This window comes from Acinonyx jubatus, chromosome B3, assembly GCF_027475565.1.
Source record: "Acinonyx jubatus isolate Ajub_Pintada_27869175 chromosome B3, VMU_Ajub_asm_v1.0, whole genome shotgun sequence".
Taxonomy (NCBI): domain Eukaryota; kingdom Metazoa; phylum Chordata; class Mammalia; order Carnivora; family Felidae; genus Acinonyx; species Acinonyx jubatus.
In genome coordinates, this window is record NC_069386.1 from 129,483,054 (window position 1) to 129,507,113 (window position 24,060).

At 38.3% G+C, this 24,060-nt stretch overlaps 1 protein-coding gene across 7 annotated transcripts in view; it reads left to right on the forward strand.

The window, feature by feature from the left end:
- Positions 1–527: 527 nt before the first annotated feature.
- The window catches only part of SPATA7 (spermatogenesis associated 7), a 38,683-nt gene continuing 15,150 nt past the window's right edge, over positions 528–24,060 (forward strand). The window contains exons 1-6 of one of the 7 annotated variants that reach the window (XM_053224812.1): positions 529–716; positions 6,165–6,302; positions 7,251–7,325; positions 9,177–9,272; positions 12,997–13,044; positions 22,219–22,352. In XM_053224812.1, the coding sequence (XP_053080787.1) occupies positions 9,236–9,272; positions 12,997–13,044; positions 22,219–22,352 (219 nt within the window). In that variant the 5' untranslated portion in view covers positions 529–716; positions 6,165–6,302; positions 7,251–7,325; positions 9,177–9,235. Of the gene's footprint in view, positions 717–6,164; positions 6,303–7,250; positions 7,326–9,176; positions 9,273–12,996; positions 13,045–22,218; positions 22,353–24,060 lie in introns of all 7 variants that reach the window. The other 6 variants (XM_053224813.1, XM_015088355.3, XM_053224815.1 and 3 more) reach the window with 6 other exon arrangements.

A 24,060-nucleotide genomic window follows, 5' to 3' on the forward strand; every position in this document is an offset into this window, starting at 1 on the left:
GAGCCTTAAGATGAAAAAGGCTGGGGGTGGGGAGGGAAGAGGGGTAGTGCTCAGTAAGCAGAAAGGAAATGCAAACTGATTCTTGAGGTTAAAAATCAAGAGGTAAATATATAGATATCTTTCACCCCCAGGATTTTCACTAATCCCAATGTTCGCTCACTGCTCCGAAATTTAACTATTGGGAACTGGCTAAATGTTACCCTGACCTCAACCAACATTTGCTTTTGATTTTTTTCCGGGACCCAGGGGACGTGGATACCAGATGAGGCCACCTTGTCTCCCACTCTTCCCGCAGGGACAAGACCTGCCAGGTGCTGGTGACTTACCTCCCGACAGGAGGCGGCTCTGTGGACGACTGGCAGGATCCCAGGGCCACAGACCGGTGTTTGGGACACTTTCCCCGCCCAGTAAAGGCCGCCTCCCCTCGTTCCCCACTCCACAATCCTCAACTGCTCTCCCCCTCCCTCCGCGTACCCCCAGGAGCTCGGCTGCGGGAGAGCACGTCCCTGCGCGGTGACGTCACAATCCCGGCGCCGCGGCCCCGGCCCTTAGCAACGGGACTAGCGACGGTCTCCAGCGGCTGCCGCCCTGCGCGGGCTCCTGCGCGCCAGTCCCCTGCTGCGGGGGCTGACCCTGCCCGGGGAAGGACCTAAGGGGGTCCGGCGTGTCCTCACGGCGGCTGCAAGAGGATCTAAGCATGAATGGCAGCCGGAGAGGTAAAGGGAACTCTCAAGGGCGATCGCCGCCTCGCGCCGCCGCGTAACCGGGCCTGGGGTCCGGGATCCGTGGCGCGTGGGCGCGGGTCGGGGCTGCGCCCTGGGGGTTCCAGGTCCCCTGTTGACTCGCCACTTTTGGCCCCAGTGTTAACCCGCGCACAGGAGGACGAGGTCCTGCCTGCTCAGAATTTGTGGCCCTGACTGCTCGAGGCCCGGTCTCTTGAACTCGGCGGATGCAGCCTTTCTTACCTCGGTGGCTCCGAGGCAGAGGAACTAAATTTAGGTCCCCCAGATCAAGCTCCCTTGCTCTCCGCAAGGACGACCCTCAATTTCCTCATCTCTCGAATGTGACAGTAAAATGTCCATGTCATAGAGTTCTTGAAGTTTAAATGCGGATAATATATAACTCCTGGCACATTTTAAGTAATCGGTTAAATACGAAATCTTCCCTTCTGTAACCACCGTCCTCCCCACAAAACAAATAACCCAGGGATTCTTTAACTTTAATGTGAATAGGAATCCCCTGGGAATCGTGTTAAAATGCAGATTATGGGGGCGCCTGGGTGGCTTAGTTGGTTAAGTTGGTCTCTTGATCTCGGCTCAGGTCGTGATCTCATGGTTTGTGGGATGGAGCCCCGCGTTGGGTGGTGCACTGTCAGTGCGAAGCCTGCTTGCTTGCGATTCTCTCTCCCTCTCTCTCTCCCTCCACCGCTCATGCTCTCTCTCTCTCTCTCTCTCTCTCTCTCTCTCTCTCTCTCTCTCTCACACACACACACACACACACACACACACACCCATAAAATAAATAAACTTAAAAAAACAGATTATGATTCAGTAGGTCTGCTGGGGGCTGAGATTTTGCATTTCTTGTATGTTTCCAAATGATGCAGTGTTGTTGGCTTCAGTGTTATCGGCAAAGGACTAATCCATAATCACTATATTCACCTACCCTTTATTGAATACTGTCTGGGTCAAGTGGACCCAGTATCTTTATTTATTTGTATATATTTTTAAGTCCTCTCTCCACCCAATGTGGAGCTCAAACTTACCACCCCAAGATCAAGAATCACATGCTCTACCCACTGAGCCAGCCAAGCACCCCCCTAAAAGTATCTTTAAACCAAGCTGCTAGATGGTTCCTTGCAGTGTCTCGCTTTTGAATATGAGTGTGCTTTTATTACATAATCATTGGTCAAAATAAGTGCTGTTGTGAACATACGAGATTACTATCCATTGATAGCAAACTGTATATTCTGACACTGTCAATGTAAGTTCCAGAAAAAGCAAACCAACATGCTTTTATGTTTTTTAGAAATTTTACAACATAAGCTATCCTTGCTGTGTAACAGAAACAACTCCCAAGTTATCTCATTATGTAATCCACAAAAACATCTTGATAGGTATTATCCTCTTTTCACAGTAAATAAGAGGGTCATATATAGCTTGCCAAGGTCATAGTAAGTGGCAGAACAGGCTTTGAATCCAGGTGAGGAATGTGAAACCTTAGAGCCATTATTTTTACATACTATCCCATGGCAGAGGTGGGAGCATGGGAAAGGATACATGTAAAATTTAAAGTCCAGAGGCATACCTCGGACATACTGCAGGGTCCGTTCCACCACAATAAAGCAAATATCGCAGTAAACTGAGTCAAATAAAATTTTTGGTTTCCCAGTGTATATAAAAGTTGTGTTTACCCTACACTGTAGTCTATTAAGTATGCAGTAACATTATGTCTAAAAAATAATGTACATACCCTCATTTAAAAATACTTTGGGGCGCCTGGGTGGCTCAGTCGGTTGGGCGTCCGACTTCGGCTCAGGTCATGATCTCACGGTCCGTGAGTTCGAGCCCCGCGTCAGGCTCTGTGCTGACAGCTCAGAGCCTGAAGCCTGCTTCGGATTCTGTGTCTCCCTCTCTCTCGGCCCCTCTCCCACTTGCTCTCTGTCTCTCTCTGTCTCAAAAATAAATTAAAATATATATATACTTTATTGCTAACCAATGCTAACCATCATCTGAGCGTTCAGCAAGTGGTATTCTTTTTGCTGGTGGACGATCTTGCGTTGATGTTGATGGCTGCTGGCCGATCAGGGTGGTAGTTGCTGATAGTTGGGGTGACTGTGGTATTCCTTAAAATAAGACAACATTAAACATTGAACCTTGCCCTATCAGCTGACTCTTCCTTTCACGAACGATTTCTCTGTTCACAAACGATGCCTTTTGATAGCATTTTACCCACAGTAGAACTTCTTTCAAAACTGGAGTCAATCCTCCCAAACCTTGCCTCTGGTTATCAGCCAAGTTTATGTAATAGTCTAAATCCTGGGTTGTCATTTCAACAATCTTCACAGCATCTTTGCCAGGAATAGATTCCATCTCAAGAAACCACTTTGCTCATCTTTAAGAAGCAACTCCTCTGGGCACCTGGGTGACTTAGTCGTTTAAGCGGTCGACTTTAGCTCAGGTTATGATCTCACAGTCTGTGGGTTCAAGCCCTATGTCGGGCTCTGTGCTGACAGCTCAGAGCCTGGAGCCTGCTTTGGATTCTCTCTCTCTCTCTCTCTCTCTCTCTCTCTCTCTCTCTCTGTCTCTCTCTCGTTCTCTCTGTCTCTGTGCCTCTCCCCCACTTGCCTCTCTCTCTCTCTCTCTCTCTCAAAAATAAACAAACATTAAAAAAATTAAAAAAAAAAGCAACTCCTCATCCGTTCAAGTTTTATTGTGAGATTCCATCAATTCAGTCCCGTCTTCAGGCTCCACTTCTAATTCTAGGTTTCTTATTTCTATCACATCTGCAGGTACTTCCTCCACCAAAGTCCTAAACCCCTCAAAGTCATCCGTGAGGGTTGGAATCAGCTTCTTCCAAACTTATTAATGTTGATATTTTGACTTCTTCCTATGAATCACAAACATTCTCAATGGTATCTAGAATGGTGAATACTTTCCAGAAGATTTTCAATTTTTGTTGCCCAGAACCATCAGAGGAATGACAGCTAAAGCTTTATGAAATGTATTTCTTAGATAATAAGACTCGAAGGTTGAAATTACTCCTTGATCCCTGGGCTGCAGAATGGATAATGTGTTAGCAGGCATGAAAGCAACATTAATCTAATTGTACATCTCCATTAGAGCTCTTGGATGAACAGGTGCATTGTCAGTTAGCAGTAATATTTTGAAAGCAATCTTTTTCTGAGCAGTAGACCTCAAAACAGTGGGCTTAAAATATCCATCGAGCCCACCCAGGAACACCAAGGTAGGTAGGTAGGTAGGTAGGTAGGTAGGTAGATAGATAGATAGATAGATATTCAGCAAACCATGTTGTAAACAGAAGTGCTGTCACCTAGGCTTTGCTGTTCCATTTATAGAGCACAGTAGATTTAGCATAACTCTTAAGGGCCCTAGGATTTTTGAAATGGTAAATGAGCATTGGCTCCAATTTAAAGTCACCAGCTGCTTTAGCCTCTAACAAGAGTCATCCTGTCCTTTGAAGCATTGAAGCCAGGAACTTCTCTCTAGCTATGAAAGTCCTTGATGTCATCTTCTTCTAATGTAAAGCTGTTTCATCTACGTTGAAAATCTGTTTAATGTAGCCATCCTTATTAATTATCTTAGCTAGATCTTCTGGGTAACTTGCTGCTTCACTTTATACTTTTATGCTATGGAGATGGCTTCTTTTCCTTAAACCTCCTGAACCAACCTATGCTAGCCTCAAGCTTCTTTTCTGCAGCTTCTTTACCCCTCTTAGTCCATAGAAATGAAGAGGGTTGGGGCCTTGCTCTGGATTAGGCTTTGGCTTAAGGGACTGTTGTAGCTGGTTTGATCTTCTCTCAAGACCACTAATACTTTCTATGTGTCAGCAATAAGGCTGTTTCACTTTCTTATCATTTATGTGTTTCTTGGAGCAGCACTTTTAATTTCTTTCAAGAACGTTTCCTTTGCATTTTTATAACTTAGCTAAGTGTTTGATACAAGGGGCCTAGATTTGGCCTGTCGAGGTTTTCAACATGCCTTCCTCACTGAGCTTTGTCATTTCTAACTTGATTTAAAGTGAGAGATACGTAACTGTCCTTTCACTTGAGCACTTAGAGGATATTGTAGGGTTATTAATTGGCCTGATTTCAATATCATTGTTTCTCAGGGAACAGAGAGGCCCGAGAGAGAGGTGGAGGAATGGCTGGTCAGTGGAACAGTCAGGACACATAACATTTATCAGGTTCCCCTGGATTGAGATCCACAAACTCTGAATCTGTTACACATAGTTGCTGTGTAATCGTGGGCAAATTACATGCTTTACTTCATTGTGCTTCATCTATAAAGTGGGACAATGATAATACCTGTCTCATTGGATTGTTGTAAGGATCAAGTACATTTGTAGCTACCAAGTGTTTAGAACAGTATCTGGCACAGTTAGTATTCAATAAATTAACTTTTGACTACAAGTGAAGAAACCCAATTCAAACTGGCTTAGAGCATTTTTAGCTCCTATAAAGAAAAGTCTGGTAAGGGTAGAGCTTCAGTTAGATCCAGAGACTCAAGCAATATCACCAGGAATCTCCTGTCTTCCACTTTTCTCCAGGTAGGTTTCATTCTCAGATAGGTCTCCCTTGTATGGTGCAAGATGGCCACCAGAAGTTCCAGGCTGATTTCTGTCTTGCACTGGGCTCTAGCCCAGTGGAAAGAATGTCTCTTTCCTAATGGTTCCAGTAAAAGTCCCAGGATTGTGTGTCATTGGCTGGACCTGGGTCACATAGTCATTCCTGATTCACTCAGCATAGCTGGTCAGATTTGGATTATATGCCCACCTCTGAGCAGTAGAATAAGCTGTACTTGAACCACTTGGACTAAAAGTGAAGGGCTAGTGGTTCCCCAAGGGCAAGTTGAGGTCCTGTCTCCACATACAGGGGCATTGGGTTCTGGGCAGGCAAAAAGTGAAACACTTATTTTTCCTCCATAGACACAAGGTCTGCTTGAGAGTTTTTGTTGGTCAATTTGCTTTTTTGTGTGTTTAGGTTTCAGACTCCCTTCTTTCCTGGTAGAAACAAACTATGCTAATTTCATGACTGTCATTACCAATTCAAATGGTGTAATCTTGATCTCTCTTGTCCTAAATAATAAGTTAATTTTTTTTCCTTCCTGCTCTCTGGCCTGTGATACAGAAGGATCTTCTCAGACATTCTGATCTCAACTTGTTTTTCTATTTTAGTCTCTTTTAGCAGACTTTGTTCTCTGGTCCTGGATTTTAGTTCTATCTAGACACCTCTTTTTCTATTTTCAGTCATCTATATTTCTTCCAGACTTTGTGCCCCCTCCACGCCTTTATAGCTTATAGCAGCCCACCTGATGGCAGACTGACCATTTTATACACTTAAAACATGTCTTAGTGATAACAGTATTCATATTTTGCATGTTAAATCCCATTAAACTCTGTAACTCAGCCTTCTTATCTTGAAGGTTACCCCTCAATACATAATCTACTTTTGGAGGAAATAAATTAATTTTGTGAGGAGGTTTATGTCTAATTTTCCATCCATCTGGTCTGAAAGATGAGACACTGACTTTAGGGGAGATAGGATCCAGACAAGAGTGTAAGTAAGTTGGACTAGATGAACTTTAAGACATCTTTTAATAATTAAGTTCTGATTCTGACATTTTTATATATCTTCTACATAGTGACATTATATTATATAATTTCTAATTTATTAAACTGCTTTGTAAGGGGATTACTTTTTATTTTAATTTTTTTCACATTTATTTATTTTTGAGAGATAGAATGTGAGTGGGAGAGGGGCAGAGAGGGAGGGAGACACAGAATCCAAAGCAGGCTCCAGGCTCCCAGCTGTCAGCACAGAGCCCGACGCAGGGCTCAAACCCACGAACCGTGAGATCATGACCTGAACTGAAGTTGGACGCTCAACTGACTGAACCACCCAGGTGCCCCGGGGATTACTTTCTTAAAATTATTTTTAAGGACAGACTGGCCTGTGATTAACTAAATAATTAATACATATGTATTAACTCAAAATCTCACTTCAACTGTATCTGAAAATCATTAAAAAATCTGGTAGGTCAGTGGTATACAGAATAAAATTAATATGTATCAGATAACATAATTGATATAGTTATCATTTTATCCAGTGAAACTGAAGTCTCAAGGTACACCTGTTCTGGAAACAACTTACTTTGTTAAAAGAGAAGGCCTTTTATCTATGGCAGAAGAATTTTTGTCTGTCTGATGTATCATTGCTGGTTAGTAATATGATTGAATAAAATTTTAACAATTCTGAGGGGCGCCTGGGTGGCTCAGTCAGGTAAGTGTCCGACTCTTGATCTCAGCTCAGCTGTTGATCTCGGTTGTGAGTTCAACCCCCACGTTGGGTTTCGTGCTGGGCGTGAAGCCTACTTAAAAATAAATAAACAAAATAAAACAATTCTGATATTTAAAATCAAAGGTAGATTTATTATTTTTAAATGCTCAGTATTTTTGTTTTCGTGAAACATGTGTTTTACTTATCCTAATTTATATTGTTTTGTTAAAAGTCAGAGCAACCTCTGTCCTTCCCAGATATGGTTCACCATGCCTATTTAAAGGACACTTGAGCACCAAAAGTAATGGTAAGTGAGGTGTTTAAATGGTAAAAGATTATTTGTTAAAACGTTGACTGTTTGTTTCCTTTATTTGTAAATTGTATGACATGATGAAAAATTACTTCATGTAATCAATATTGAACCTCGTATTGTTAATTATAATTAAATAGTATAGGAATTCTTGAGAAAATTTAGGAGGCCATCATTTCACACTACTATTGTGCCCAGGACGTGGACCTGGTCGCCTCCCACTCCCTGCTGTATCTCCGGCCCAGCTCTACTCTTTGCTGGCAGACCACCCTGGCATACAGCTTACCTTCCTTGTTAAAATGGTGGTCAGGAGGTTATTAAAGACACTGGTACTGAAAGGGAAGAGCACTTGAAAAATGCAATTTGTATCCGGAGTAAACACCGATGGGCCTCTTTTCCAACTGGAGTTCTCGATCCTATGAAAAGGAAATCTGAATTTTCTGTGTTTTCACACTTTAAAGGCTTTAAATTTTTAACATGAACTTAAAATATATTTTTATAATTATAGCTTCAAAATTTAAACTGCATTTTTAGGCAAAATAATTGAAAATCTTTTTTTCCTTACTTACATGAAAAGTCTTTGATTCTGGTTCCTCTAAAAGTGAAAGACGGATCGCATTTTCAATTAACTTACTTATTTCTGGTAATAAAGTATATATACACATAAAGCAGAGTCATAAACGTTGAAAAATTATTTTTAACTAAAAATTTTAAACTAGATGTAAAGTATACATACATTAGAAAAACAGGATGAAGAACAACAATATGTAGTTTGCTAAAATTTTTTTTTAAGAATATATGTGTGGAGCTGCTGTAGGTATAGTGGTTCTAGGTATGAAGCTGATTTGGTTCACATCTAAACTGCGTCCTTTATCAGCTGTGCGACCTCGAAGACCTTATTCACATCTCTCTTGGTCTCCACTTCTTTTAAATGGTAATAATGACTAAATGGCTTTTGCATGTGAAGAGTCTAGAACAGTGCATGCACGGTACCTATTCAATAAATTTTAATTGTAGTACAAGTATCAAGCTTATCGTTACTGTATATGTTTGTATTATGCATAGAATTTCCCTAGAAGGATGCATAAAAATGGTAGTAGAGTATACTTCTGGGAGGGGAGGCTAGGGGTCATGACAGGATATTCACTTACTTTTCAATCTTTATATGCCATTTTAGCTGTTGGTTTTGTTTAACTATATGTATGTATTCTCAAAAATGGTTTTTAATGTTTAAAAAGTTATGCCTAGATTTATTTACATTTTATACACTCATATATAAGTGCTTAATTATTTCTAAGGTATCTTTTAAACAGTTTAGATGAGATTGAGAAGCTTATGGAATTTCTATGTGATCGTATTTGTCTTAATATATTCCTAATACTTCAAAAAGAGTGCAGTAAACTGATCGTGTTTTCAGGTGTAAAATTAGAAGTCGCCCCTTAGAAAAGAATCTTTGCAGAGAATTTTAGAGTTTTGGATTTGTTTGACTTACTCAACTATTAACAATGCTAACATTATTTTATAATCAGGCAAGCAAGCTAAACGCTTTTAGTTATGAGATAAATGTCTGTCAATAAGAAATAGTTTTGTAAATGTAATGATAATAGATTATATTCCAGAATCTCTTCCGAAACTCTCAGTCTTAGAAAGGCTTGAACCCAAGTAGTCAAGAGCTTGTCAGTTACCAGTGCAAGGTGAAGGCTAGGACATACCCAGCATCACAGATATGTCAGTATGTTAATTTTCAGGACATTTTATAAAAATGAGCTTAATAATCAATATCTTGTTTTTCTCATAACTTGATATTAATTCTAAATATATAATGATTAAATATGTTTTAATTTTTAGCTTTTTGCACTGACTCCTCCTCTCTCAGACTAAGTACTCTCCACCTGGTCAAGAATCACATGGCTGTTCACTATAATAAAATCCTTTCAGCCAAAGGTAAAATGTGCAAATGTGAACTTTCTATATCCAATTTAAATCCTCAGCTTCACTTCTAGTTAGGGTAAATCTGTGGCAGAAATGAATATATTATATATAAATGTATTTATGTTTCATGTAGCAAGATGTCACCTGTTAACTATAACTTCCATACATAGAAAATTGAGAATGCCATTTTTGTTAACTCTATGTGATATCTATATAATAACTACTTATTTCATTTTACCTGTGTTATCCCTAATACATTTTTGTGGTTAGATATTGATGTTAATATAATGAAAGTTTATAATCTGCTTTTGTTTTCACATCTAAAGAAATTGTACAAAGAAGATACCAGCTGCTCTTTTTTTTCTTTTTGGTTGCTTTGTTGAGATAATAACTTATATATAATAAAATGACTAATTTTAAGTGTACAGTTAAGTATCTGTGTTTTGGAACATATATCCATTTGTATGATCACCACAACAGTCATTCTGTAACAGGGACGAGCCAACTACAGCTTGTTGGTCAGACCCTCCCACCACCTATTTTTGTACAGGTCTTGAACTAGAAATAATATTTATATTTATATTTTTAAGTGGTCAGAAAAAAATCAAAAGAGCAATATTTTGTAACATGTGAAAGTCACATAAAATTCAACTTTCATTGTCCAGATATAAAGGCAATCGTGTTCATTCTTGGACATATCGTCTGTGGTGGTTTTTGCACTAAAAGGCAGAGTCGACTAGCTGTGACAGAGACCATATCACTCTGCGAAGCCTGAAAAGTTTACCATCTGTCCCTTTACAGAAAACGTTCACTGACCCCTGATGTAGAACATTTCCATCATCCTAAAAAGTTCTCCCTAGTCCTTTGCAATCGGTCTCCTCCTTCAATCCCTGGCAACCACTGATCTGCTTTCTATGACTATACTTTTCCTTTCCTAGAATTTCATATAAGTGGAATCATACAGTATGAATCGTTTTGTGTCTAGCTTCTTTGAATTAGCTAACGGTTTGGAGACTAATCCATGTTGGTGTGTGCATCAGTAGTTCTTTTTATTGCTAAGTAGTTTTCCAGTCAGTGACTATACCGTAATTTGTTTATGTATTCATCAGTTGGTGGATATTTGGATTGTTTTGACTCACTTTTGGCCATTAGGAGTAAAGCATACAATCTTCACATACAGTCTTTGAACACATGCTTCCATTTTACTTGATTAAATTTATTCACTAGGAGCGGAATTGTGGGGTAAAATGGTAAGTACATGTTTAACTTTGTAAGAAACTGCCAAACTGTTTTCCAGAGTGACTGCCATTGTGTATTTCTGTCACTTGTACATCCTCACCAGAACAGTACTTCCTTTCGTAGCCATTCTAGTGGAGACATAGTGGTGGCTCATCAGGTTTTAGCTTGTATTTCTCTAATTTCACCAGTTTTTCACTAATGTCTTCTAAAAAAGTTTTTATCTTCTCATTCGAAGAGCTAAAGTTTGTGTTTTTTATTTTTTTTAATATTTATTTTGAGAGAGAGAGAAAGAGCACACGTGAGTTGCGGGGCAGGGGGCGGGGGGGGGGGGCGGTGAAAAATTCCAAGCTGATTGCGCAGAGCCTGATACAGGGCTTAATCTCACAAATGCTGAGATCATGACCTGAGCTGAAATCAAGAGTTGGACGCTTAACCAACTGAGCCATCCAGGTGCCTGGAAGAGCTAAAGTTTTAAATTTTAGTTAATGTTTTATGAAGTTTATGTTTTATTTATTTATTTTATTTTGTTTTGTTTTATTTTTTTAACATTTATTTATTTTTGAGAGAGCATGAGCAGAGGAGGGGCAGAGAGAGGGAGACACAGAATCGGAAGCAGGCTCTGAGCTGTCAGCACGGAGCCCGATGTGGGGCTCGAACCCACAAACTGTGAGATCATGACCTGAGCCAAAATTGGTTGCTTAACCAACTGAGCCACCCAGGTGCCCCTGAAGTTTATATTTTAAATGATTGAGAAATCTAGAGAAAAATTATATTTTGTGACATGTGAAATCAAGTTCAGTTTTTCGATTGTTTTAATAGTTTAACTTTTCAGGGGTGCCTGGGTAATTCAGTCAGTCAAACATCCAACTCTTGATTTTGGATCAGATCGTTATCTCACAGTTTCATGAGTTTGAGCTCCTCATCAGGCTCTGCGCTGACAGCACATAGAGCCTGCTTGGGATTCTCCCTTTCTTTCTGCCCCTTCCCTGCTCACCTTCTCTGTCTCTCCCAAAATAAGTAAATAAACTTAAAAAAAATTTAAAAGTAGTAGTTTATACTTTTCATATCCTGTTTAAGAAATCTTTTCCGGGGCGCCTGGGTGGCGCAGTCGGTTAAGCGTCCGACTTCAGCCAGGTCACGATCTCGCGGTCCGTGAGTTCAAGCCCCGCGTCAGGCTCTGGGCTGATGGCTCAGAGCCTGGAGCCTGTTTCCGATTCTGTGTCTCCCTCTCTCTCTGCCCCTCCCCCGTTCATGCTCTGTCTCTGTCTGTCCCAAAAATAAAGAAACGTTGAAAAAAAAAAAAAAAGAAATCTTTTCCTGGGGTACTTGGGTGGCTTAGTTGGTTGACCGGCCAGCTTTGGCTCATGTCCTGATCTTGCAGCATATGACTTCAAGCCCCACATTGGGCTCAGAGTGTGCTAGTGTGGATCCCACTTTGGATCCTTTGTCCCTCTCTCTTTCTGTTCCTCCCCTGCTTGCGCACGCGCGCTCTCTCTCTCTCTCTCAAAAATAAAACAAAAAAAAAAATTTTAAATCTTTCATTAATTTTAGGTCACTAGGATTTTCTTTGTCTTTTAGAAGTGTAAGTTTTAGTTCCTACATTTTTTTTTTAAGTTTGTGATCCGTTTTGAGTGACTTTGTATATATGATATAAGGAGTAATTTTTTTTTTGCCTATGAATATCCAAATACTTCCAGTATCATTTGTTGAAAAGATTGTCCTTTTTTTTCGTTTGTTTTTTGTTATTCTTTAATTTTAGACAAAGAGAGAGAGAGAGTACAGGCAGGGGAGAGGGGTAGAGGGAGAGAATGAGAGAGACAGAGAATCTTAAGGGGGCTTCACGCTCAGCATTGAGCCTGATACAGGGCTCGATTCCATGACCAAAATCAAGAGTGGGGGGCTCAACCAGCAAGCCACCCATGCTCCCCAAGATTGTCCTTTCTATGTTGAATTGCCTTGGCAGTTTTTGAAAGACAGGTGACCATATTTGAGGGTATATTTCTGGACTTACTCTTCAGTTCCATTGATCTTCTGTGTCTTTATTATATTAGCATATTGCTTAGTTACTATAGCATTACAGTAAATCTTGAAATCAGGTGGCGTGGGGCGTCTAATTTTGCTTTTTTGGAGGAACTTGTTTTGGGACTCCCAATTACAGGTATGTTAAGTGCATGATTCAGGTAGGTTAGGTCAGGGACGCTCTGTGCATTTATTTTCCAGTCTTCCTTTACTCCGTTTCATTTTGAATAGTTTATATTGCTATGTTTTTAAGTTCACTAATATTTCCTTCTGCAGTATCCAATGAGCTGTTAATCCCAACCAGTGGTTTTTTTTTTTTTTTTTTCTCAAGGATATTGTGTTTTTCGCTTCTAGAGGTACCATAAAAATCAAAACAAGGAACTGCAAATTCTGGAACTTTTTGTGATTTCCACATTTGATATTTGTTGTCATTTATAAATGTTAAGAATATACTGAACAACTATTTTTTTTCTTTCAGCTGCCGTAGACTGCTCAGTTCCATTAAGCATGAGTGCCAGCATCAAATGTAAGTAATTTTTGACATGTTGACTTTTGAACTAAACTACACATAACATAAAATTTACCATCATAACAATTTTTAAGTCTAACCATCTTAACCATTTCAGTGGCATTAGCCGCGTTCATATTTCGGTACAACCGTCCACCGTCCATTTCTAAAACCCTTTTTATCTTGCAAAACTGAAACTTCGTACCCGGCAGAATAACTGCTCCAAACCCCCCTTGCAACTACCATTCTATTTTCTGTCTCTCTGAATTTGACTACTCTGGTACATCATGTAAGTACAACCATCCAGTAGTTTTCCTTTTGTGGATGGCTTATTTTACTTAGCATAATGTGCTTGAATTTCATCCATGTTGTAACATATGTTAGAATCTCCTTTCTTTTTAAAGATTTTTTGTTGATACAATTGTAAGTCGGTAAACACTTGGGTTGTTTCCACCTTTTGCTTAGTGTGAATAATTCTGTGGGTGTGGATGTACAAATATCTCTTTGACACTCTGCTTTCAGTTCTTTTGCATATATACCCAGAGGTGAACTTGCTAGATCATATGGTAATTCTATTTTTAATTTTGTGAAAAAACCCCCATGGTATTTTTGTATACCAGCTACATCATTTTACATTTCCACCAATAGTGTACAAGTGTTCCAGTTTTTCCACATCCTTCCCAACACTTGTTATTTTCTTTTGACAGTAGCTATCCTAATGGGTGTTGATATATTGCCTTTTGAGGAAGCATTTTCTAACTTTTAAAAATTATCTGTAAATAAAAGAAGCTTGTATTTCAAAGTTTGGAACTTAGAATTCAGCCCAGGCTTTGCCACTGAATTGCTGTGTGACTTTAGATAAATTATTTAACTTTTCTGGATTTCATTCCTACGTATAAAAATTAAGGTAGTACTTCCCATATCTATAAAGAACTTATCAAACTCAACACCCAAAAAACAAATAATCCAGTGAAGAAATGGGCAAAAGACATGAATAGACACTTTTCCAAGGAAGACATCCAGATGGCCAACCGACACACGAAAAAATGCTGAACATCACTCATCAACAGGGAAATACAAATCAAAACCACAATGAGATACCACCTCACACCTGTCAGAATGGCTAAAATTAATAACTCAGGAAACAAAGATGTTGGTGAGGATGTGGAAAAAGAGGAACCCTATTGTGCTGTTGGTGGGAATGCAAACTCATGCAGCCACTCTGGAAAACAGTATGGAGGTTCCTCAAAAACTTAAAAATAGAACTACCCTATGATCTAGCGATTGCACTACTAGGTATTTATGCAAAGGATACAGGAGTGCTGATTCATAGGGGCACATGTACCCCAATGTTTATAGTAACACTATCGACAATAGCCAAAGTATGGAAAGAGCCCAAATGTCCATCGACTGATGAATGGATAAAGAAGATGTGTGTGTGTGTGTGTATAAATTCTATACATACAAATATATATGTGTATGTATATAAAATATATAAATATATACATATATAATGGAGTATTACTTGACAATCAAAAAGAATGAAATCTGGACATTTGCAACAACATGGATAGAACTAGAGGGTATTATGCTAAGCAAAATTAGTCTTGACTAATTTCACATATATATGTGACTCCACTCCTATGTGGAATTTAAGATACAAAACAGGTGAAATAGGGGAAGGGAAGCAAAAATAATATAAAAACAGGGAGGGGGCAAATCGTAAGAGACTCTTAAATATAGAGAACAAATAGGGTTGCTGGAGGGGTGTTGGGTGGGGGGTGGGCTAAATGGGTAAGGGGCATTGAGGAAGACACTTGTTGGAATGGGCACTGGGTGTTATATGTAGGGGATGAATCACTGAATCTACTCCTGAAATCATTATTGCTCTGTATGCTAACTAATTTGGATATAAATTTAAAAAAAAAGAAAAATTAGGTAGTTCTAAAGGGCTTGCCAAGGATTCTCATTTCCCTTGGCTTTTTAAGGTTAGTGAATGATTCATTAAACTACCATAACCAGCATTTTTCTCCAGATAGATATTGTCTACTATTTGTATCCTAATAGCTTAACTGATAAGCTTGATAGTTATATGTATGTGAAAAGCTATAGTGACCCAAGATTTCTAAATAATCTTTACTAAGGAAATAATCAGATCACAAAATTTGAAATTCCTATTTAAAATGTTCTAAAAGATACCATTTGAAGTCTTTGAGTTCAAATCAGGAAATATATACTTAAAAATAGCCAAAGGACATGGCCTGTGCTTGTCTAGTAGTAGATCATTAGTATTACTAGTAATTCAGTATTACTAATAAGACAAAATCAGAGAGGATTTCCATATTAAAAAATAAGTATCAGCCCAAGGTAGTGCATCCTAAGTGATGAACGAATGAGACCATAGGTAGGGAAATGCCCCTTAGGTGCAACCTGGGAAAGATCAAAGACTGCAGGATCGTTTGAACCCGGTCTCTTCTTGGATATCTTCTTAGTGGAACGAGAGGACCTTTAAGCTGAGCCAATTGCCACCAGCTGCCATTCAGTGAGCACAGTGTCTTTGCAGGTCCTGTACCTGGCACTTTTTATTCTCCTCCTTCTGTGTATTCCCTTATGTACAAACGTAAGTTTGTAACAGGCCCTACTGTAGGCTCCCATATCTTTGAAGGAATCTTGGAGTTCAAATAATTTTATAAGAGGAATAAAGGCGTTTTAGGCAAGAGTACAGAATTAAGTATGTTTTTACAGACTAAATTGACCACAGCATTCAAGTTATGTGGGCAAGTCATTTTATTTCTTACCCTCCACTCTTGTAAAATGAAAGGTAATTAGATAATATCTAAGATCTTTCCAGATTTTTAATTTCTGTGGTGTATATTTTTTCTTCTGTATCATATTAATGATGTTTTATAGCACAAAAAACTGGCTTAGTATTTACCAGCTTAAAAAAATCTGAATCATTTGGGGCACCTGGCTGGCTCAGTTGGTAGAACACGTGACTCTTATCTCAGGGGTCATGAGTTTGACCCCCCGTTAGGTATAGAGATCACACACACAAGAAAATGAAATAATAGCTAGATAGCTAAATTGAATCTTTTTTAAAAATCTGAATCATTTGCACTAAGATGTTTTTACCTGGAGCATCTGGGTGGCTCAGTCGATTAAGTGTCCGACTCTTGATTTCAGCTCAGGTCATGATCCCAGGGTTGTGGGATCGAGCCACATGTTGACCTCTGCGCTGGGCATGGAGCCTGCTTAAGATTCTTTTTGTTCCTCTCCCTCTGCCCTTCCTCTGCTCTCGCTCTCACTCTCTCTCTCAAAAAAAAAAAAAATAAATAAAAGATGTTTTTACCCAATTGTCATTATCAGACAATCCTATTTAACTAGAATCACCTCTAAATGGGAAAGTTTTGCTTAGTTTTCATACAGATATTAATTTCCTGAACAATAAATATATAAAATAAGATTATCTCTTTTTTATTTAGTTTAAGTAATAAAAAGCCTGCCTGAATATATGTATTAATCCCCTTACTGAACCAAACCCTGGGATCTAAAATCCATATTCACCAATTTAAAATAATCAGGTATTTTGCATAATATGTTGTTTAGTTCACTAGAATTTATTTGTTGATTAATTCAGCAAATATTTATTAGGTACCTACTATGTGCTGGATACTGTTCTACTTGCTTTTATAGAACTTGCATTCTAGTTGAAGGAGACAATAAGTAAATACAAAGAAAAAAGTAAATACAGAGTATGTCAGAAGGTAATAAATGCAATAGAAAAAAATCAAGCAGGATAAGAGACATTGAGAGTCTGCTGGAGAATGCCTCACTGATAAAATGAGCAGAAACCTGAAAGAATTAAAGGAGAGGCAAGTGGGTAAATGGGGGAAGAAGAACAGTCAAGACCAAGGAAATAGCAATTACAAAAGCCTTGAAATGGCATCGTGATCTGTGTGTTCAGGGAACAGCAAGGAAAGCTACATAGCTGATGTGAAATGGGCCTGCTGAAGAGTGCTAGGAGGGGAAGTTATTGAGGTGGGACAGGGAGAGCAGACCTGGTGGGCTATGGCCATTGTGAGCACTTTGGCTTTCACTCTGGATGAAATTGGAAGCCATTGGAGGGTCTTGAGTAGAACAGTAATAGAGCCAGTTTAACTTTTAAAAGCACCTCTCTGGCTACTGAATTGAGAACAGTCTGTAAGGGGCAATGGTAGAAGCAGAATGACTAGTTAGGAGACAGGAATGCAGATAAGAAATAATGGTGACTTGGGGCACCTAGCTGACTCAGTAGGGCATGCGACTCTTCATCTTGGGGTCGCGAATTCAAGCCCCACTTTGGGTGTAGAGCTTACTTGAATGAATGAATGAACGAATGAATGAATGAAAAGAAAGAAGAAAAAGAAAGAAGAAAAGAAAGAAAGAAAAAAGGGAGAAAGAGAGGGAAGGAAGGAAGGAAGGAAGGAAGGAAGGAAGGAAGGAAGGAAGGAAGGAAGGAAGAAAAAAGAAAAGAAAAGAAAAGAAAAGAAAAAAGAAAAGAAAAGAAAAAAGAGAAGAAATAATGGTGACTTGGACCAAAGTGGTTGCAGTAGAGGAAGTGTGAAATGGCTGCATTCTGGAAACATTTCAAATGCATGTCAACAGTACTTACTGATGGGTTGGATGTGGATAGGGTATGAGGAAAAAGAGGAGTCAAGGAGGACTCCCAACATTTAGAGCCTGTCAATCAAAATAGGTTCTAATTTACTGAAATGAGGGATATGATAGGAAGAGGTTTGGGGGAGGAAGTGAATCAAGAGCTCACTCGTGGTCGTTATAATAGTTTGAAATAAATATCTATTAGATAGCCAAATGGAGATCTTAAGGAGGTAGTCGGAGTTTGAGTCTGGAGTTCAGGAGAGAGGTCCAGGATGCAGAAAAAAATTTGAGAGTTGACAGCATATAGGTTGTATTTAAAGAATTGCTCCTATTTTTGGTTTTTGGAATTTAGAGTTAGCTAGTGCTTATTTATCACACGGTATTTTCTGCTTTCAGTGATTTGAGACAAGAGGTTTTCTTTTTTGCCATGTCAATGAAGAAAATTGTGATGGCCAGAAGAATTACAAAGATTGTTATCACCAAACTAAAGTGTAATTAATATTCATTATTCTTGTGTTATAGAGCTGATGCTCATTATAATTAATATAACTTAGAAACACATTTTATAGACACTTTTTAAAAAGGAAATCTCTGGGTTTAAGCCATCTGTTTTTATAAGATACATTCTTCTATCTAACAGACTACTACTGATTTGATCATTTCAATCTTCATAGTATCTACACTAGAATAGCTCTACAGAGTTTGTTGAATTGATCAAATAGTCCCATAAATCGAATGCATTAAAAGACTTTACTTTTTATAGCAGTTTTATTGACAAATGATTTGCATACCATAAAATTCACTGATTTTTACTAAGTTTAAAAATTGCATAGGGGCACCTGGGTGGCTTAGTCGGTTAAGCATCTGACTTTGGCTCAGGTTACGATCTCAGTTTGTGAGTTTGAGCCCCCCCCCCCCCCCCCACATTGGGCTCTATGCTGACAGCTGAGAGTCTGGAGCCTGTTTCAGATTCTGTGTCTCCCTCGCTCTCTGTAACCCCCCACTCACACTCTGTCTCTCTTTCTCTCAAAAAATGAATAAATGTTAAAAAAATTTTTTTAATTGTACAGGCATTAGCACAAACCACTTTTAGAACATTTATGTCAGCCCAGAAAGATCTTTTGTACCCATTTGCAGCTGCTTTCTATGGCCACCCCTAGCCTCAGGAAACTACTAATCTATAGATTTTTCTTTTTTGGACATTTCATAGAAACTGAATCACTCTGGTTTTTTACATTAGACTTCTCACTTAGCATAATGTTTTCTAGATTCACCTTTTCCTTAGATTGTATCAGTACTTCATTTAATTGCTAAGTAGTATTAGTATTGGTATAGTATTGCTAAATTGTATAGATAATACCACATTTTGTCTGGTATCAGCTGATGGATATTTGCATCATTTCTGGGTTTTTGGCTATTATGAGTAGCACTGCTAAGAACATTCATGTACCAGTCTTTTGTGTAGACATAAGTTTTCATCTCTTTTGAGTATATACCAGAGAGTGGAATTGCTGGGTCATAGGTAAAATTATATTTAACTTTTTTAATGATTTTTTTAAGTTTATTTATTTTGAGAGAGAATGCACATGTGCGAATGGGGGAGGGGCAGAGTGAGAGGGAGAGAGAGAGACTCCCAAACAGGCTCTGCAGAGCCTGATTTGGGGCTTGAACCCACAAACCATGCAATCATGACCTGAGCCACAATCAATAGTTGGATGCTTAGCCGACTGAGCCACCCAGGTGCCCCAAAGTATATTCAATTCTTAAAGAAACTGCCAAACTGTTTTCCAAAGGGGCTGTGCCTTTTTACATTCTTACCTCCAACACATTAGGATTTCAGTTATTCCACATCCTTGCTAACGCTTGTTTTGGGCTCCCCGCTTTTTTTTTTTAAGTTTTTTTTCTTTTTTTTAGTAATCTCTACACTTAATGTGGGGCTCAAACTCATGACCCTGAGGTCAAGAGAGTCACATGCTCTTCCAACTGAGAGCCAGCCAGGCACCTGCCCCTTTTGACTCCCTTTTTCATTATAGCCATCCAGTGGGTGTGAAGGTGGTATCTTATTATGGTTTAAATTTGCATTTTCCTCATGATTAATGATGTAGAGCCTTTTTTCTGTATGCTTATTAGCCATTTGTATGTCTTTGGTAAATATTCAGATCTTTTGTCCAATTTTTAATTGGGTTGTCTTATTATTGAGTTGTATATTATTTATATATTTTGCATGCAATCCCTTATTAACTATATGATTTGCAAGTATTTTTCCCCATCTGTGACTTGCCTTTTTATTTTCTTAGGATTTGTGTTTCGAAAAAGTATAAAAATTTTTCATTTTGACTAAGTAATTTTTTTTACTTTCTTGTGCTTTTTGGTTGTTGTGTCTAAGAAATCTGACTAACCCAAGGTCCTGAAGATTTACACTTCTGTCTTCTTCTAAGAGTTTTATAGTTTAAGCTCTAACATTTAGGTCTGTGAGTTGTTTTTGTATATGGTATTAGAAGGCTTTACTTAAATGAACAGGTTGGACAGATTTGGTAATATGAAAGTATTTAAAAATTGATAGTGTTAGGGACTCTGTTGTCATATTTTTTTACTCCTTTTACCTATGAGTAAGATAATAGATCTGAGAAAGTTCTATTTATTTCACTCTACAGACGTCATCTGCTTTAATGTAGTTAATACATTCATTAAGCAAGTATTTGAGGATAGAATAAGCTGAAAGTAATAAGTTGTCCCTTAAGCAATGTGGGGTTTAGGGTACCAACCCCCTGACATAGTCAAAAATCCCTGTATAACTTGTGACTCCCCAAAAACTTTACTAAGAGTCTACTGTTGACGTTACTGATAACATAGTCAATTAACACATACTTTGTGTGTTACATGTATTATATACTGTATTGCTACAATAAAGTAAGCTAGAGAGAAAATATTATTAAGAAAATCACAAGGTAGGGGGAACCTGGCTGGTTCAGTCGGTAGAGCATGCAACTCTTCATCTTGGGGTTGTAAGTTTGAGTCCCACATTGGGTGTAGAGTTTACTTAAAAATAAAAAATCATTTTAAAAAATGGCCAAATTACTAATTAGGTTTAAAAAAGAAATCACAAGGGAGAGAAAAGATATTTACATTACTGTATTGCACAAAATCCATGTACAAGTGGACCCATGTTGTTCAAGAGTCATCTATATTTCACTCTACATTTTAAATAATAAATGTATTTACTTTAGCATGCTTGTAATTTTTAAAATTTTTTTTAATTTATTTATTTTTGAGAGAGAGAGACAGAGAGCAAGTAGGAAAGGGGCAGAGAGAGAGAGAGAGAGAGAGAGAGAGAGAGAGAGAGAGAATCCCAAGTAGGCTTCGCACTGTCAGCATGGAGCCCGATGCGGGGCTCAAACTCAGGAACCATGAGATCATGACCTGAGCTGAAGTCAGACGCTCAACCGAATGAGCCACCCAGGTGTCCCTAGTTCAAACTTTAAATATACATATAAATTACCTTTGTTTTTTAAGCTTATAGAAATTTTTTATAAATTCTGATTCAAATCAGAGTGATTTGAAACTTGAAATTATACTGTCCATTAAATTGGGATAAGTTCCAATAAAAAGTATATGTTAAATTTTTAATTTTATATGAAAATACAATTTCATTTTGTTTATATTTAACTCTGAAATTTGACTAGCTTTCATTTTGCTATTTTCAGCCTTTATACAATGATAAATCTTTGATAACAACTCAGTACGTGACTTGCATCCTAAAGTGTGAAACCACTGTTTTCATTTATATTTTCAAATAATAGCAGTTAAGAGAAGTAGAAATCCGTTATCCTGATTGCAAATAATGTTATTTTTTAAGTCATTTATAAAACTTAAATTTGTATGTGATAGTATTGACAATAATACTGCATTTGGCTGAGTCTGTGGATCAACTCAGACTCTGCATTTAGTAACGACAGAGTTACAACACATCAAGCTTTCTAACTTTCATATCTCTGAATATCAGCTAGGAATTGCTTTCTTGAGCTCTTAGGCTTAACCAGGAGCCAAAATGTCACATCTTGTTTATGCTCTTTAAATAGTTAATGCAGGGGCACCTGGGTGGCTCAGTCAGTTAAGCATCTAACTCTTGATTTCGCCTCAGGTCATGATCTTAGGCTTGTGAGATCAAACCCTGCATTGGGCGTTGCACTGAGCCTGGAGCCTGCTTAGGATTCTCTCTCTTTCTGTCTGTCTCTCTGTCTCTCTGTCTATCTCTCTCTCTCTCTCTCTCTCTCTCTGTCTACCTCTTCCCCACTTGCTTGCACACACACATGTGCGCTCTCTCTCTCAATAAATAAACACTTTTTAAAAATAACTAATGCACTTACAGTTTCTGTAAATTAAGTATTTGTTAGCTTCTCTATACAGAAACGTATTTGGATTTTTATTTATATATCAATAGTGTAAACATTTTTTAGCAAAAAAAAAAAAAGTGCCCTTTATGCCTCTTCCACGACCAAGACCTTAATTTTTCCATTTTGTTCTACATTTTAAAAGATTTGTTTTCCCCCTCAGATGCAGACCAACAACGAAGAGAGAAACTCAAAAAGGAATTGGCACGATGTGAAAAGGAGTTGAAATTAAATAAGACAGCAGTGCCGGCCAATTCTAAAAATAATTCCAAGTCATTATTTACCACTCTACAAAAGGTAAGATAGTATTTTCACCTTTTAAAAGCGGATGTTTCCAAGCTACTCCATCAGTGGTACAACCTGACTTTGTGGTAGCGTGTTTGCCATATGTCAGAATCGGTAAACTTCGCCTGTGAAGAGCCAGAGAGTAAATATTTTAGGCTTTTCAGGCCACGGTCGCTCATGACCCTTGTGCCATTGGATAGTAGCCACAGACACTATATAAATGAACAGGCATGGCTGTGTTCCAGTAAAACTTTATTAAGAAAGCAGCAGTGCAAGGGTGCCTGGGTGGCTCATTCGGTTGAGTGTGTGACCTCGTCTCAGGTCATGATCTCAAGGTTCGTGAATTTGAGCCCCACGCTGAGTGAGGCTTTCTGCTGTTAGCAAGAGCCCACCTCAGATCCTCTGCCTCCCTCTCTCTGCGCCCTTCCCCTGCTCTCTTGCACTCGCTCTCTCTCTTTCTCTCTCTCAGAAATAAATAAACATTAAAGAAGAAGAAGAAGAAGAAAGACAGTAGGCCAGGGGTGCCTGGGTGGCTCAGTTGGTTAAGCACCCAACTCTTGATTTCAGCTTAGTCGTGATCTCACGTTGTGTGGGATCCAGCCGTGCGTTGGGCACTGTGCTGACAGCGTGGAAATGACTTGGGATTCTCTCTCTCTTTCCCTCTGCCCCTTTCTCTCTCTCTCTCTCAAAATAAATAAACATTAAAAAAAAATCGAGCAGATTTGGCTGCAGGCTATAGCTTACTGACCCCTGCTATTGGTGTTCTGGGACACCCTTTAACATCTGATGGAGGATTTGTTTTTCCTTTCTCATGAATGCATGTTAATTTTATCAGATACTCTTTCTGCATTTTTTGAAAAGGTGATATCATTTTTCTTTTAAATGTGTTTATGTAGTGAATTACAGTCAAGTTTCTAATGTTAAAACAACTTTGCATTCCTAGTATAAACATAGCCTTGTCATGGTGCAATACCTTTTTTATACATAGTAGAGTTGCTAAGACTTTGTTTAGGATTTTAGCATCTACCTCCGTTATCAATACTGACCTATAATTTTCCTTCTTCTCTACTCATGTCTATGTGCTATTTCCTGTAGAATAATTTATATGAATTTAGAACTATTTATTCCTTGAATTTGATGGAACTCAACATTAAAATTATCTGGGTGCCTAGAGTTTTCTTTTTGAGAAGATTTTTGACCACTATTTCAATGTTTTGAATCATTATAGAACTATTTTTTAATGTATTTATGTCAGAAGTTGTCCATTTCATCTAAATTTTCAAATTTTTGGCAGAGACTTGTTTAAATATAATCTCTTAATCTCTCCTGAATGTGTATTATTTCCCCCTTTTATTCCTCATGTTGTTTGTTTGTGCCTTTATTTTCTCTCTGATTTTTCTCACCAGAGATTTTTCAGTTTTTAAAGTCTTTTTAAAAAGGGCATATTTTTTACTTCATTAATTTTCTCTGTTGTATTTTGTTTTCTATTTTATTAATGTTTGCTCTTACCTTTTCCCCTTTTGGTTTTCTTTGGGTTTATTTTGCATTACTTTTCCTACCTTTGCTTAGCTTATTCTCATCCTCACTTCTGGGACGGTATAAGCATATTTAAGATTATATATTTTCCTCCACATGCTGCTTTAGCTGTATCCCACAAGTTTTGATATGTGGTATTTTTATTACAATGCAATTGAGAGTATTTTCCATTATTTCTTTTTTA